This window comes from Procambarus clarkii, chromosome 28, assembly GCF_040958095.1.
Source record: "Procambarus clarkii isolate CNS0578487 chromosome 28, FALCON_Pclarkii_2.0, whole genome shotgun sequence".
Taxonomy (NCBI): Eukaryota; Metazoa; Arthropoda; class Malacostraca; order Decapoda; family Cambaridae; genus Procambarus; species Procambarus clarkii.
Genome location: NC_091177.1, coordinates 35358576 through 35372991, shown reverse-complemented (window position 1 = coordinate 35372991; position 14416 = coordinate 35358576). Strand labels below are relative to the sequence as shown.

The 14416-nt window shown below is 38.2% G+C and overlaps 1 protein-coding gene across 1 annotated transcript in view; it reads right to left on the bottom strand.

Moving 5' to 3' along the window:
- The window catches only part of LOC123755110 (glutamate receptor U1-like), a 121397-nt gene that overhangs the window by 24334 nt on the left and 82647 nt on the right, over nucleotides 1-14416 (bottom strand). Inside the window, exon 11 of the mRNA XM_069332705.1 lies at nucleotides 3194-3201. Coding sequence (XP_069188806.1) covers nucleotides 3194-3201 — 8 coding nt within the window. The remainder of the gene's footprint in view (nucleotides 1-3193; nucleotides 3202-14416) is intronic.

Below are 14416 nucleotides of genomic sequence, written 5' to 3'. Positions count from 1 at the left end.
TCTATAAATTTATCCATTACCATGACATGGCATTAGCAATCTATTCGCATCATGATTGGAATGTAACCAATATAAACTCAATAATTGTTAATATTGAGGATAATACAAGCATCGAAACTGAACTGTTCGTAAAATTGTGGATGTCTCTCATTTGATGCATGTTGTTGAGGTAAGAAGCTCTACTGGAGCTCAATGGGGAGTTTACCATTCCTGAACTTATCTAGCCACTTTCTTACTGTGTGATACACTTCTTGGATATTTGACGTCTTGGCGGTTGCATAAAGTTTGATTGTCATTGTCAACTTTTGTCTTAGATTTTATAAATTAATTTTAGGTTTGACAATGGACCAGCTTTGATAATTGGTGATTACTTCTACATTAAAATGCAAATTTTCTAGTGAATTTGGCTGCAACATTTTTCACAGGTCAAGTACAAGAAAGATTCGCGCACCAGATATGTCGCATGTCAGAATCTTCATATCTAATGGTTAGCAAGATAACCATTAACTGAGTTTCAACAGAGGTCAAATTTTCTTAAAACTTAGTTTTGAGGTTATAATTTTTATGATTTCATTTACATAATTCAGCCTCAAACTCCATATGATGCATTGTAGGATTTTTCACTCACACCTGCTAAGCCAGTACTTGGATTGGCGCCAAACCAATATGACTTTATATCATGGGAAGGGTCAGGATAAGGAGTAATTAAGCATTGGTTGCAAACCGTCTGTTTCGTATTCCTATCGATGCCACTGGAGAGGGTGGCTCAGGAACATTCTTGCAAGTACAGAAAATATATATTACTAAGAATAGTTTCCAATAAGCCACAGGAAATTTCCCTCTCAACCAAATTTATTAACTATATATATACTTTTTTTTGTTTTGAGATATATACAACAGTTGTTACATTCTTGTACAGCCACTAGTACGCGTAGCGTTTCGGGCAGGTCCCTGGAATACGATCTCCTGCCGCGAAGAATCGTTTTTTCATCCAAGTACACCATTTACTGTTGCGTTAAACAGAGGCTACAGTTAAGGAATTGCGCCCAGTAAATCCTCCCCAGTCAGGATACGAACCCATGACATAGCGCTCGCGGAACGCCAGGCGAGTGTCTTACCACTACACCACGGAGACTGTAAACTACAATTCGTTAAATAATATATAATGTAATAAACATGACTTAATTTTGAATAGTTCTAAGTTGATGTCAAACATTACATTTGTGTTTACAGCTACAACACAGGCCTTGTAGATAAGCAAACAAGTCCAGCGTTCAATTTGAGCTGGAAGAAGGCTTGCAAAGGGTATTTGCAGGTCAACAAGTTGATCTAGTAAGTGAGCATGGACTTGTTCACCAGATCTTAAGGCTTTTATGATATTCGACAGAAAAACTGTGTACTTTGTCTTCAGTAAATGCATGTGTTCAATAAGCCATTTTTAGGGAAGACCGTGTTTGGGTAGTCTGGGGCCAGATTCACGAAGGTACTTACGAATGTTTTTCTTCTTAGCTACGATTGTGTTTCTTCTTAGCGCCTTCGTGGCGGCTACGTCGGTATTCAGGTAGCTACACTAAGAAGAAAAACCTTCGTAAGTTTGGTCCGTCATCTAAGTGTACTGTCGACCACTCGTAGCTTTACGTAAACTGGATATAACTCAATTTCTCTCTACTACATAGCACTGGGATCGATTTTAAGATTTTGGAACGTAAACAAAAGATTATAGCTGGTGAGTCTCGTGAAGAGGAGTCCTTCGTGTTAGTTATATATGCATTCTCTCATTGAAACTTGAAGTAAATATGTCTTTTATTATATTTGAATTAGTTTTATAACAGCAAGATATTATACCAGTAGTTATTAAGTAAATAAACACTGGTGAACATGAAATATGAGAGAAGGTGATGAGCCCTGCTTAATGGGATCATTTACTATCACCTAAGGCTCCTGTTCACCTAGTAGTAAGGGTGTACCTTAGCTATACATACCATTTCTAATTTATTTAGTATGGTTTTATTTTGAAATTAAATCTAGGTGAAGCATAAAATAAAAATATGCTGTAGAAGTGCTCTACAAATCAAGGAACCCAGAATGTGGAATGACCTCCCGAATCATGTCAAAGGCTGTACCTTTCTCAGCCAGTTTAAGAGTAAAACCAAGTACTACCTAATTTACTCCATGTAATCAACCTTACCCCCTAAATGTCAACCCATGTCTTGCTATTTTTTAAACAATGCTGTTTGTTCACCAACGTGTACAATTGCTGATTTCTGTTATGTTAACCCCCCCCCCCTTTTTATTTTTTATACCTTCTTTCAACACTATTTATACCTAATCCCGATTACTATTAAGTTCTAGTCTAAGTGTTTTTTCCCCCACACCTTGCCCGAAATGCTATGAGTATTAGTGGTTTCAGGTATTGTAAGTACTAGCTGTCTATAAATCCAACATTATGTTTGTGAATCAACTGTATGTACTTTTCCTGAATAAAACGTTTTTATTATTATTTATTTATTAATCAGTAAGTAAGTATTAAAGGAAGGCACCAAGCTGGGAAGGCTATGTAGCACCATTGTGTGTAACAATAAACAAACTTTTTTTTAAATAAAAAATGCACCTGTATGGAAAAACAAATCCTGTCAGCTGCAAAAATATTGATGCAGTTATTTAAATGAAAAAATATAATGAAAAAAATAATACTGGTTTATTTTTTTCCGATCATTTTGTAATGTACAGTATATCCAGGGAAGTGAAAAATTGAGACATAATGCACAATTTAATGAATGATTAAAAAATGATTTGCATGGATTAGCAGTTCAAAAGAAATATGACTATTACATATCAACATGAGATTTTAATGATCCATGGTTAAGATGATTTAATAAGGATAATACAGTATTTGTAATCATATAAACTATAATTTAAAATCTTTATTACAGATTTATTTATTAGGAAGCTTAGGTATACGCAGCAATGTGCTGCTACCCTATTATATATGGAATATTACAGTGTAGATAAAAAACTAGCTATAAGTTTATCTAATACTCCCATCTCACAGGATGGTTAGACATACATGGAATCAAGGTAAAAAATACCTACCTCAATACAAAAAACAAATCAACTCTGACTAAACAACTGTTCACGATTTTCACAAGAGGTAAACACTGAATCATGGAAACATTATATTATAATTACTCTTACCAGTTTCTACAAGACTCCTCTCAAACAATGTATTTTTTAACATGTTTAGGTATACATACCAATGTGCTGCTTCCCTATTCTGCATGAAGGACCACACAGTGTAGATCAAAAACCAGCTACAAGCTCATCCAACATCCTCACCTCACAGGATGGCCAGTCATACATGGAATCAGGAGAGAACAAAACACTTAAGGCTGATCTATTAGCCTCCACTAGCAAAATCTGGGTGCAGCATAAAAATATCTTCCAATATTCCTGAGTGTATGAAGTAATTGCAGAGCTCAAAGTACCTCATACCATTTGGTATGAAGTCACTGATAACAGGGCAATCACAGATATAGTGTTGAAGAGTATGTTCTCTCAAGTAGGACTGAGAACAGATTTTTTTCCACCAAGAGTGTTATAAACCCATAAAACCGCCTACCCGCTGAAGCCGTAGATGCCAAATTCCAGCTAAAAAATATCATTAAGACAATTGGCGGGCCCTTTAACAAACCTCCGGCTTTCTGTCCTCGTCGAGGCCACTAGATAGCTAGTGGCCCTTGGGTAAATACAGTAAATATATACAATAATTGTCAGCGCATCTTCTGAGCAACAAGGACAGCTACACAGTATCTCATAGAATTACGTAGGTAAACAACAAATGTAACATATTTGTTTGCTACAATGTCTGTGCTGCCTGTAGATGTTGAAAAAACATAGTTTTACTTCGAAATGTACTAATTTTATCAGAAAATTCGACGTAAACACGAGGCAGTAGTGCTCCGATAAGCCTGCGCTAAATCTTCAATATGAAGAATGTTGCCTTCTCTGTGATTGGCCAAACGAAACACAGTAGTGATCTCTATCGGCACGCAGGTGAACCAGACCCAAAACCCAAATATCATCCTAAGTAGACCTACGTGAATTGCACCTAAGCATCTCTTAGAGCATACTTAGGAACCTTCGTAGCAAACCTACTTACGAAAAAATACATGGAGCTTCGTGAATCTAGGTCCTTGTCTTTCTCGGAACTAACCTGCCGATTGAATGGCCCGGTTAAGGGAGGCACTCGCCGGTGGGGTGAGGCACTCGCCGGTGAGGTGAGGCACTCGTTGGTGGGGTGAGGCCCTCGTCGGTTGGGTGAGGCACTCGTCGGTGGGGTGAGGCCCTCGTCGGTGGGGTGAGGTACTCGCCGGTGGGGTGTGGCACTCACAGGTGGGGTGTGGCACTCGCCGGTGGGGTGAGACCCTCGTCAGTGGGGTGAGGCACTCGCCGATGGGGTGAGGCCCTCACTGGTGGGGTGTGGCACTCACTGGTGGGGTGAGGCCCTCACTGGTGGGGTGTGGCACTCGCCAGCGGGGTGAGGGAATAGCGAGCCCAGCACGTCACTAGGCGGCCTTGTGGGGGACTTGCGGGTAAAGTTAGACACTGGCTGGTTAAACAAGAAAACGGCCCGCTGAACTGGAGATGCAACGATAAGAAAGAAAACTGATATTGTAAAAAGGAAAATAAATGTTGTTGAAAACTAAGTGAGCGATAGTTTTAATCTTGCTCACGAAGTGAAACGTATGGAGTTCAGCCGACTGTTTAACACAGGTTATATGAAAACAGTTCTGTCTACTGTACAGACTGGTGAGAGGTATAGCGTTTACTCTATTGTATAACACTTATGAGATGCAAGGAGCTCTGTCAACTGTGTACCACTAGTGACATAAAAGTTCAGTTTCCGGCACAGCACTGATGAAATTAAAGGAGTTCAGCCAGGTGAATAAAGCTAATGCGGTTCTTAGGCAGGGACATACTTATCATTCCTGCACGATAAGTATTTGACTCAAATGTTGGCTTCATTTAGATTATGACCAAAGTTAAACATTCTGAAAACAATCTTATTGAAGCCAATAAATAAATAAATACTCACTCACGGCCTAAGCAATGTTTAGAGTTCAGGATTTCGTACAGCACTAGATATAGTTCAACCTACTGTATTGCCTAGGGATAGTTCAACCTACTGTATAGAGCTTGTGATACTTCAACCTGCTGTATTGCTCTAGGGATAGTTCAGCTTACTGTATATCACTAGTGATAGTTCAGCCTACTGTATTCACTTAGTTGTGCTTGCGGGGTTTGAGGTCTGCTCTTTCGGCCCGCCTCTCAACTGTCAATCAACTGTTATTAACTAATTATTTTTCACACCACACACACACACCAGGAAGCAGCACGTGACAGCAGACTAACTCCCAGGTACGTATTTACTGCTAGGTAACAGGAGCATCAGGATGAAAGAAACTGCCCATTGTTTCTCGCTGGCGTCCGGAATAGAACCCGGGACCACAGGATAACGCGTCCAGCGTGCTGTCCGCTCAGTCAATAGTGATAGTTCAACCTACTGTATAGCTCTAGTGATAGTTCAACCTACTGTATAGCTCTAGTGATAGTTCAACCTACTGAATAGCATTAGTGATGAACCAGTGGGTTATGGATCTCCAATAATAAATGCTTAAGTATAATTAAATATATTTAAAGAAGTGAACTGTAATATTAATAATAATTCAGAACTAAATCCTTACACCCTATAACTTGGGGGGGGGGTAAATAATATGAAGTTAATGCACTTCAAGGTATGAAAAGTTAATACACTTCCTATAATAATTTAAAAATGATTCAAATGGTTAAATTCTAGTGAGAAGACAAATCTATAAGCTAACTACAAATATGACAGAAACAGCTTATCTACCAGAGATGAACGTAGATTACATCCGGCAGCATCAACCCATTTATTCGAGTCTGAGTCAGCTATCCCAAGTAACACGTGAGCATGCAGGTAGAAAATTGTCCCTCTCGCAGTTAATCCCATGCTGAAAGGCAAATCTTATGCAATTTCCACTCCAAACTATATTCGCGCAGTTAATCGTATGTTCTAAAGAAATTGGAGTGTAAGATCAGCACTAATGTGAGTTTTTTATATCGCCTGCAACGTAACGACAGGGCACCAACATTACAATACATAAAATGGCCAATCTTAATACAAATGCGGTATACTGCCCAACCGAACGTGGTGTTCGTAAGTTGGGAAAGCTGCACCCTCGATCGTAGAAGTATGGATGCTTGCAGATTAAATCGATTTTTCTCCAGGACACTTCATGACACCTTGCTATCAGTTGGTTAATATGGTGAGGCTCCCTCCCCCTTCCAGTGATGTATGCACAATCGCGCCTATGCTGGAACTCCTGATATAATTTTATTATTTCAAACAGCGTTTCGAAAGAATGGAGACGTGGATGACGAATATTTACGTCATAATACCGGGTTTTATAATATATTAAAGGATATTCTGGAGTACAATTCCATTAATAAGATGGAACGCACGAGAATATTAAGAGATTAAGAGTGGAAATCAAGTTTAGCGTTTTATGTACCGGAACTGCTGATCGAGACTGTATAAATTACTTTCAGTAAACGAACATATATACTATTAAATGAAAGTAAATCTATTATTAATCAATTATCCCTAATTAAGAAAGGTAAATGAGGCTGGGTACAATTCGATCCATTAATAAGAGGAAATTATCCCTGAGGTTGGCTGGCTGACGCAACACAGCCATGATTCTAGGGAGAAATCGGGCGATACTACGACTAAAATAAATTATTTTAATTTCACTACACTACTGGTTAGTAATGTTAGGAAATTATAATGTCTAGTACAAGAATTACCTCTTATCGTACAAGTGGTTAGTAATTAAGTGAGGGAAACTTTCAACACAGTGATAGTTCAACCTACTGTATATCACTAGTGATAGTTCAACCTACTGTATAGTACTAGTGATAGTTCAACCTACTGTATAGTACTAGTGATAGTTCAACCTACTGTATAGTACTAGTGATAATTCAACCTACTGTATAGTACTAGTGATAATTCAACCTACTGTATAGTACTAGTGATAATTCAACCTACTGTATAGTACTAGTGATAATTCAACCTACTGTATAGTACTAGTGATAGTTCAACCTACTGTATAGTACTAGTGATAGTTCAACCTACTGTATAGTACTAGTGATAATTCAACCTACTGTATAGTACTAGTGATAATTCAACCTACTGTATAGTACTAGTGATAATTCAACCTACTGTATAGTACTAGTGATAATTCAACCTACTGTATAGTACTAGTGATAGTTCAACCTACTGAATATCACTAGTGATAGTTCAACCTACTGTATAGCACTAGTGATAGTTCAACCTACTGTATAATACTAGTGATAGTTCAACCTACTGTATAGCATTAGTGATAGTTCAACCTGCTGTATAGCGTTAGTAATAGTTCAGCCTACTGTATAACACTAGGAATAGTTCAGCCTACTGTATAACACTAGGAATAGTTCAACCTATTGTGCCGCACCAGTGATAGTTCAACCTACTGTATAGCACTACGGATAGTTCAACCTTCTGTATAGCACTAGTGATAGTTCAACCTTCTGTATATATAGCTCTAGTGATAGTTCAACCTACTGTATAGCTCTAGTGATAGTTCAACCTACTGTATAGCAAAAGGGATAGTTCAACCTACGGTATAGCTTTGGTGATTGTTCAACCTACTGTATAGCACTAGGGATAATTCAACATTCTGTATAGCATTAATGATTGTTCAACCTAATGCATAGCACTAGTGAGGTAAGAAGTTCAGTCATATGTCAACTGTGTATAGCTTATTGTATTCCACTAGTGAGATGTTAGGTGTTCAGCCCATTGCATAACATAGGCTAGATATTAGGAATCTATTTCAAGAGAGTTCTGTAAGCTCTTCTACTCCCCAATCCCGACCTCGGGCAAAGCTTGACTTGTGATAAGTTGGTCGAAAACGATGTTGCTTGGAATGGCGGAAGGCCCACGTGTCCACTACAACACAGTAGGTCCGGCAACCCTCACAGGAACTGTTATTACTTGTTCTGGAACCCGTCCACTTTGATCAGGCAGTGATTTTTGTTTGTTTGTTGGTAGAATTTTAGATAGTCATTGACCTCAAATATGCATGCAGTGTTCTCGGACTTACCTCTACTCTTCTGTTTGGCACCTCTACTCTTCAGTGGATCTATTCTGCAATTTTTGCCATATTGTTTCTGTGGCTACTTTATTGTGCCAATTTTGAACCTGGCCTTCCAGCCAGTATATGTGACACCTCTTCTGTTTCCTCTGTATAGAGTACGTTCTGAGAGTTTTGACACCTGACAAAACACCTTTGACTGGGGCCCTAACAGCTGAGTGGATTCGTAGTCCTGAGGTTCCGGTTTCGATTTTTAGTTGAGGCGAAAACAAATGGGCAGAGTTTCTTTCATCCTGATGCCTCTGTTCACCTAGAAGTAAATAGGTCCCAGAAGTTAGACAGCTGCTACGGGCTGCTTCCTGGGAGTGTGTAACCAAAAGGAGGCCTGGTCGAGGACCAGGCCGCAGGGACGCTAAGCCCAAAAATCAACTCAAGATAACCTCAAGATAACACTCCTTTAACTTACATGCTTTATCGTGTGCATGCTTTCTCTATTTCTCTGTTTCAGAAATCTCCCCTGCTCTGAAAAGGAAAGGTAGGTATCGAGCAGTAGTTAATGCCGAACAAAACAAGGGAATTGAACTTTAGAAACATTGTTCTGGAATTTTTGGGTTTGAAAGTTCTTTTAATTAATTAATCCAATCATAATTTCTGGCTTATGATAGGACATATGACTGAACTTCTTACCTCACTAGTGCTATACAGTATGTTGGCTTATGATATATTTGCTTTACTATACGTACTATGCCCTAGGTCGTGTGATATTACGATTCCCACATCCTTTGAACCTATGTAGAGATCTGGTTGAGTATTGTGTTTTGTATTAAGTTTTTTATTACCAAAATATTTGGAATTTATCGCTACTAAGTCATCAAGTATTTACTGTTGCCTGATCGAAGATTTGATTGACATCGGCTTGTAATTATGCAATGTCTTCTACAGAAGTGATTTTCCCCTGATATTTGTATCGACAGCAAAGGATGACACGAAGCTGTGACTTGTATTTCGTCTGTATCTGATACGAACAAGAGAAAAAGTGGTGCTAGGACTGTGCCTTGGAAAACACAGTTTTTCATTGTGATTGAATTAAATTTTGTTTGATTTGATGTTACTCTTTGCATTCTGTTTGACTCTATGGAGGTTTGGCCTACTGCTTAGCACTGGTGAGGTGTAAGCTGTTCAACCTCCGATATAGCACGGGTGAGATGTAGGTTCTGTCTACTGTATAGCGCTAAGATGTACGTTCAGCCTACAGTATAGCACTGGAGAGATGAATCATGTTCAGCTTACTATACAGCAGTAATTTAAGGTGTGAAGTGTATACTATTGTTAAATGCTGAGGGTGTACAAATTACAATAATCTCATGTGTATATAGTGCAATCATTTGGGCTGGACGATAGAGCGACGGTCTCGCTTCATACAAGTCGGCGTTAAATCCCCGACCGTCCAAGTGGTTGGGCACCATTTCTTTCCCCCGTTACATCCCAAATACTTATCCTGACACCTTCCAAGTGTTATATAGTCATAATGGCTTGGCGCTTTCCCCTGATAACTCCCTTCATGGTTTATATAGTTTGTTTCTCGTGGATAACTGTCTTTTCGTAAAACTAATTTTAAGATAAGTGTTTTGCTAATATTAGTCTCATCGCTCTAGGGGTAAACTCTATGTTACTTGTCTGGCTGTAACACTTATACACTCCGGCCATTATTGTAATGATTTACATAGACCTGTAATAAAAATATCTTCTGTAGCTAAATTCAGATTATACAGTACATAATTATAATGGTTACATAATATGCTTTTATTATGACTATCTGTAAGGTAAGTAATGTACAATAATTTTTTACAAAATAACTCAATTATAAATGTAAAAACTTTCATGACCAAGATTTTCGAATTGGTATTATAGTATTGCAACAGTAGTGATGTATATTATGTGAATCAGAGCTCTCATAACCTATTCTGTCTTGGCTGTTTCCATTTGAGACGCAAATATTCTTAATATATGTGAATCCGTTACAAATAGGATATATTTATATAACTTTGTGATCCCTTTAGTACAAATTTAAATAACTGGACGTATTACATTATGTTTCATGGTAAACAGAAATTTTTTTGAGTGAACTTACCAATATGAGTCTTAAAACCACCTATATATTTTTGTTATTAACATCATATATATGAAAAAAATTCTTTATAGTTCTTGTTTTATAAATAATATAAATACGTATGTTTATTTGTGATCGATTTTTTCTTGAAAATTTTAATCATATTAAGGAAGAGCAGTATACGAGAACAGACGTATTAATTATTTGTTTTTCATAACATACATTGCAAAAATAAAAATCTTTGCTTACCAGCAATAAAAACCTCAATCGTTTATAAAAACCGAAGTAAATGAAAAGACTAAAAAACATAATACACTAAAAATTACAAACCGTCTCAAATTTTTGGCAATGGTAACCACCTTCTTAGAGAAAGGACTTCTGGTGGATGCAGTATACATGGACTTTGCATAAGCTTTAGAAAAGATACTACATGAAAGACTGGCAAGGAAATTACAAGCTCATGAAATAAGTTGTAGAATTCTAAAATAGTTCAAACAATGGTAACAGCAGAGTGGACAGCGGGGCCTGACAGCTGAGTGGACAACTCTTCGGATTTGTAGTCCTGAGGTTCCGAGTTCGAGGTGGAGGCAGAATCTAACGGGTAAAGTTTCTTTCACCCTGATGCATCTGTTCACCTAGCAGTAATTAGTTACCTGGGAGTTAGACAGCTGCTACGGGTTGCTTCCTGGGGGTGTGTAACAAAAAGGAGGCCCTGGTCGAGGACCGGGCCGCGGGGACGCTAAGCCCCGAAATCAAGGGTCATACTAAATTGGTTTGAAAATGACTGGAGAAATGTGGTAAGTGGTGTACCTCAGGGGTTCATTTTGGGATCAAAGATTTTTGTCCTTTACATCAATGACATCGATGACAATATTACAAACAACATCATCAAATTAGCAGATGACACAAATACATATAGTTAAGTATGAAATAATAATGATAGTGCAGCTCTACAAAGAGATCTACATGAACTAGACAAATAGTAAGAAGACTGGCAAATGATTTTTAAAATTAACAAATGCAAGACCTAGCACTTAGGGCATTGCAACCCACACCACCAGTAACAAATTAATAACATTCTATTCCAGCATATTGATGAGAAGAACCTTGGAGTCGAAATCCACCCTCACTGAAAGTTGCACAGCAGGTACGAGCAGCAGTCAAAAACGCAAACCAAACCCTTGGAATAATAAAGCGTAAATTTGATTTTAAGGAAAGGAAGTTGTGTAAATCAATTTTAAAAACCTCTGGTGCGGCTCTATATGGATTACTGTATCCAAGCATAGAGACCCCATCTTCAGAGAGAGATAGCTGATCTGCAGAAAGTGCAACACTGGGCAACAAAAATCTTTCCATGGCTAAGTTATCTATCATTTCAGGATTTGTCGAGGGCCACAAGGCTAATAACACTGAAAATAGGCATGACAGGCTAGATCTCATAAAAACTTTTAAAATACAGAACGATTTGGTGGATGTTGATCCCGAATCTTCGTCAAAAGGTCTAATGTAAACCAAACAAGGAACAGCGGTTTCAAACAATGACCAGCCACAATGTAGAACTCAGAACAGGACATGCCTTTCAGTAACTGAGTTATAAACCCCTCGAACCGCCTACCCATAAATGCCAAGACTGTTGAATTTCAAAATCCAACTTGAAAGCATTATCAAGGGCTGGGAGGATTATTGTCGGCTTGTCGGAGACCTAGCCGACAAGCCGCCTGCTTCTTGTCCTCATATAGGCCACTAGTGTCAGTGTCCCTCAGATAAATTCAGGTAAAATATAAAAAACAAAAGCAGTTGAGAAGTAAAAAAAAAATTATTTTGTTAGAAGTCGAAATTATTCAATAAACAAAGGAGTGTAAGACTCGTTCATCTCAGATCTCATTCTATTAATTTCAGTCTATTACTTGATATTGGTGACTAATATGGAAGTCAATACAGATAAATCTCTGTAAGAGAAAAGGTGACTGATACCTTTACAGTGATCTCGTGTTGATGTGGGTGTAAATTGCATAAAAATCTATCCTATTTGGTAACAGATACCCATATATTCACAAATTCGTTCTTTAAGGTATTGAGAGATATTCCACACATTTTGAGCAATACAGCTACGATATTTAAAAAGATACATTGTACCAAATCATAGATCAATGTTTTAAACAGGTACCAAATAGTGTAATTATTGGTTGACAAATACTGAAAACTCGACTGAGGATACATAAGGTATGTCTCAGAATATAATAATGCACGTTACAAAATCAGCAAAAGATATATAGACAGTATCTTCAGGGACTAAAGGCTTTTAACAATTAGGAAAAATTTTACATTAGTGAATATACATTGTTTTTTTCTGAAAAAAAGTCATTATGTTTAAAGATTTATGCAAGAAATATTATTAAATATAAAGTAACTTACAGCATGTGCAATGACTGAGAGGTCAATTTATTAATTATTTATGAATTAATCTTAAATAGCTTAGAAAAAAGACTTAAAAAGTTTTAAAAATTTAGTGAAAGTTAGTTTACGGTAAACTGATTTGGGAATTGACCACCTTTTATTAAATTAGCGAGTTTACGCTCGAACGCTCATCCGCTCCTGACGACCCTGCTGCCCCTCCAACTTTATCAGCTGCTCCTTGAGCCCACAACATCCCTAACATGATGTAACAACCCCAGAAGGCAGCTAAGTACCCAGTGACCTAAATGTGACCGAAATATTCGACAAAACCTAACCTACTACCTCATCTCGACCTCTTTAGTGTTGCTCCCTGGAGGAAGCTAACCTGACGTTTGCTGCTGCCATATCAACAAGTCTACCCCATCTGCTGCATACATCTCTGCTGCTACCATGCCAAACAATTCTAAGCTCGGCAAGGCCGTAAAGAATGATAGCACACCTATCAGGATGAACCCAACCAGCCAAGCTAGCAACAGGAATAATGCGGCTGTCTCCCCCTTAGGGGCTACCGGGGGGAGTACCGACCCTCCCTGCGTCAACAATAACAAACCTTCCCAGCTGATTGAAGTGTCGTCACTGACTCGAGCCTTACAACAGTTATGTAACCATATGGAGCAACTTAAACGAGCTGCCTCCCCATGTACTGACCTTAAGCGTCCCGCTGATAATCCATGGCTCAGATTATTGACTCAAATACATGATGACCAAAAGTCTATAATCCGAGAGCAGTCGGACCTGATAATGAAGCTTCAGAGTGATGCTTTGGCAATGCACAAGGCTAACCAAGATCTATCTGCCAGAGTCGGCCACCTTGAACATGAATTAAGCTCTCTTCAGACTTCGGTTACTAACTTTAAACCAGCAGAAACCTCTAAGAAGCAAGAAGAGATGTTACAAAAGTTAGAGAACCACTTTAACTCCCTACAACAGCAACACACTGTAACCCAAGACGAATCAGACCAACTTAAGCTCCTTGATTCTGTCATCATCTCATCACAGGATTTTCCCCATGAAACTGACAGAGAAGACTGTACTGCCATCGTGATCCAGGAATTGCGTGCTAAGTTGAATTATTCAATCGAAGCAAGAGACATTAAGTCAGCTTATAGAGTGGGTACCAAATCATCTGGTGCAAACAACAGAAGGATACGCGTGAAGTTAGATAGCTGCTCCCGCAAGTCAGACCTTATCACTGCTGCAGTCGCTATGAAATCCAAGGTTTATGTGAACGAATGTCTTACCAGATTCAGACAAAATCTCTTATTTAAACTACGTGGAATTCGCAATAGATCCACTGCTATTAAACATTGTTTTGTGCGCGATGGTAAAATAATAGCTAGGAAGACTGACTCTGGAAAAACTTATGTCATAACCACTGAAGCACACCTCACTTCTTTCCTGGATGACTGTGGGATATCAGCTGAATAACCAGAACATAATTTGTAGTCTCACATACAACCAAAGTGTACTTAAGCTCTGCCTTTCCTTTCCAAAGGTGTTTATTTTTATTTTTATTTTTATTTTTACTTTATTTTTTGTTTGTCATCTTTGCCTGTTTTATACTCTTAATTATTTGTTCTTAGTTAATCCCCTTGTCACTAAACCTAGGGCTTTTTATTACCCTGTTAATTAA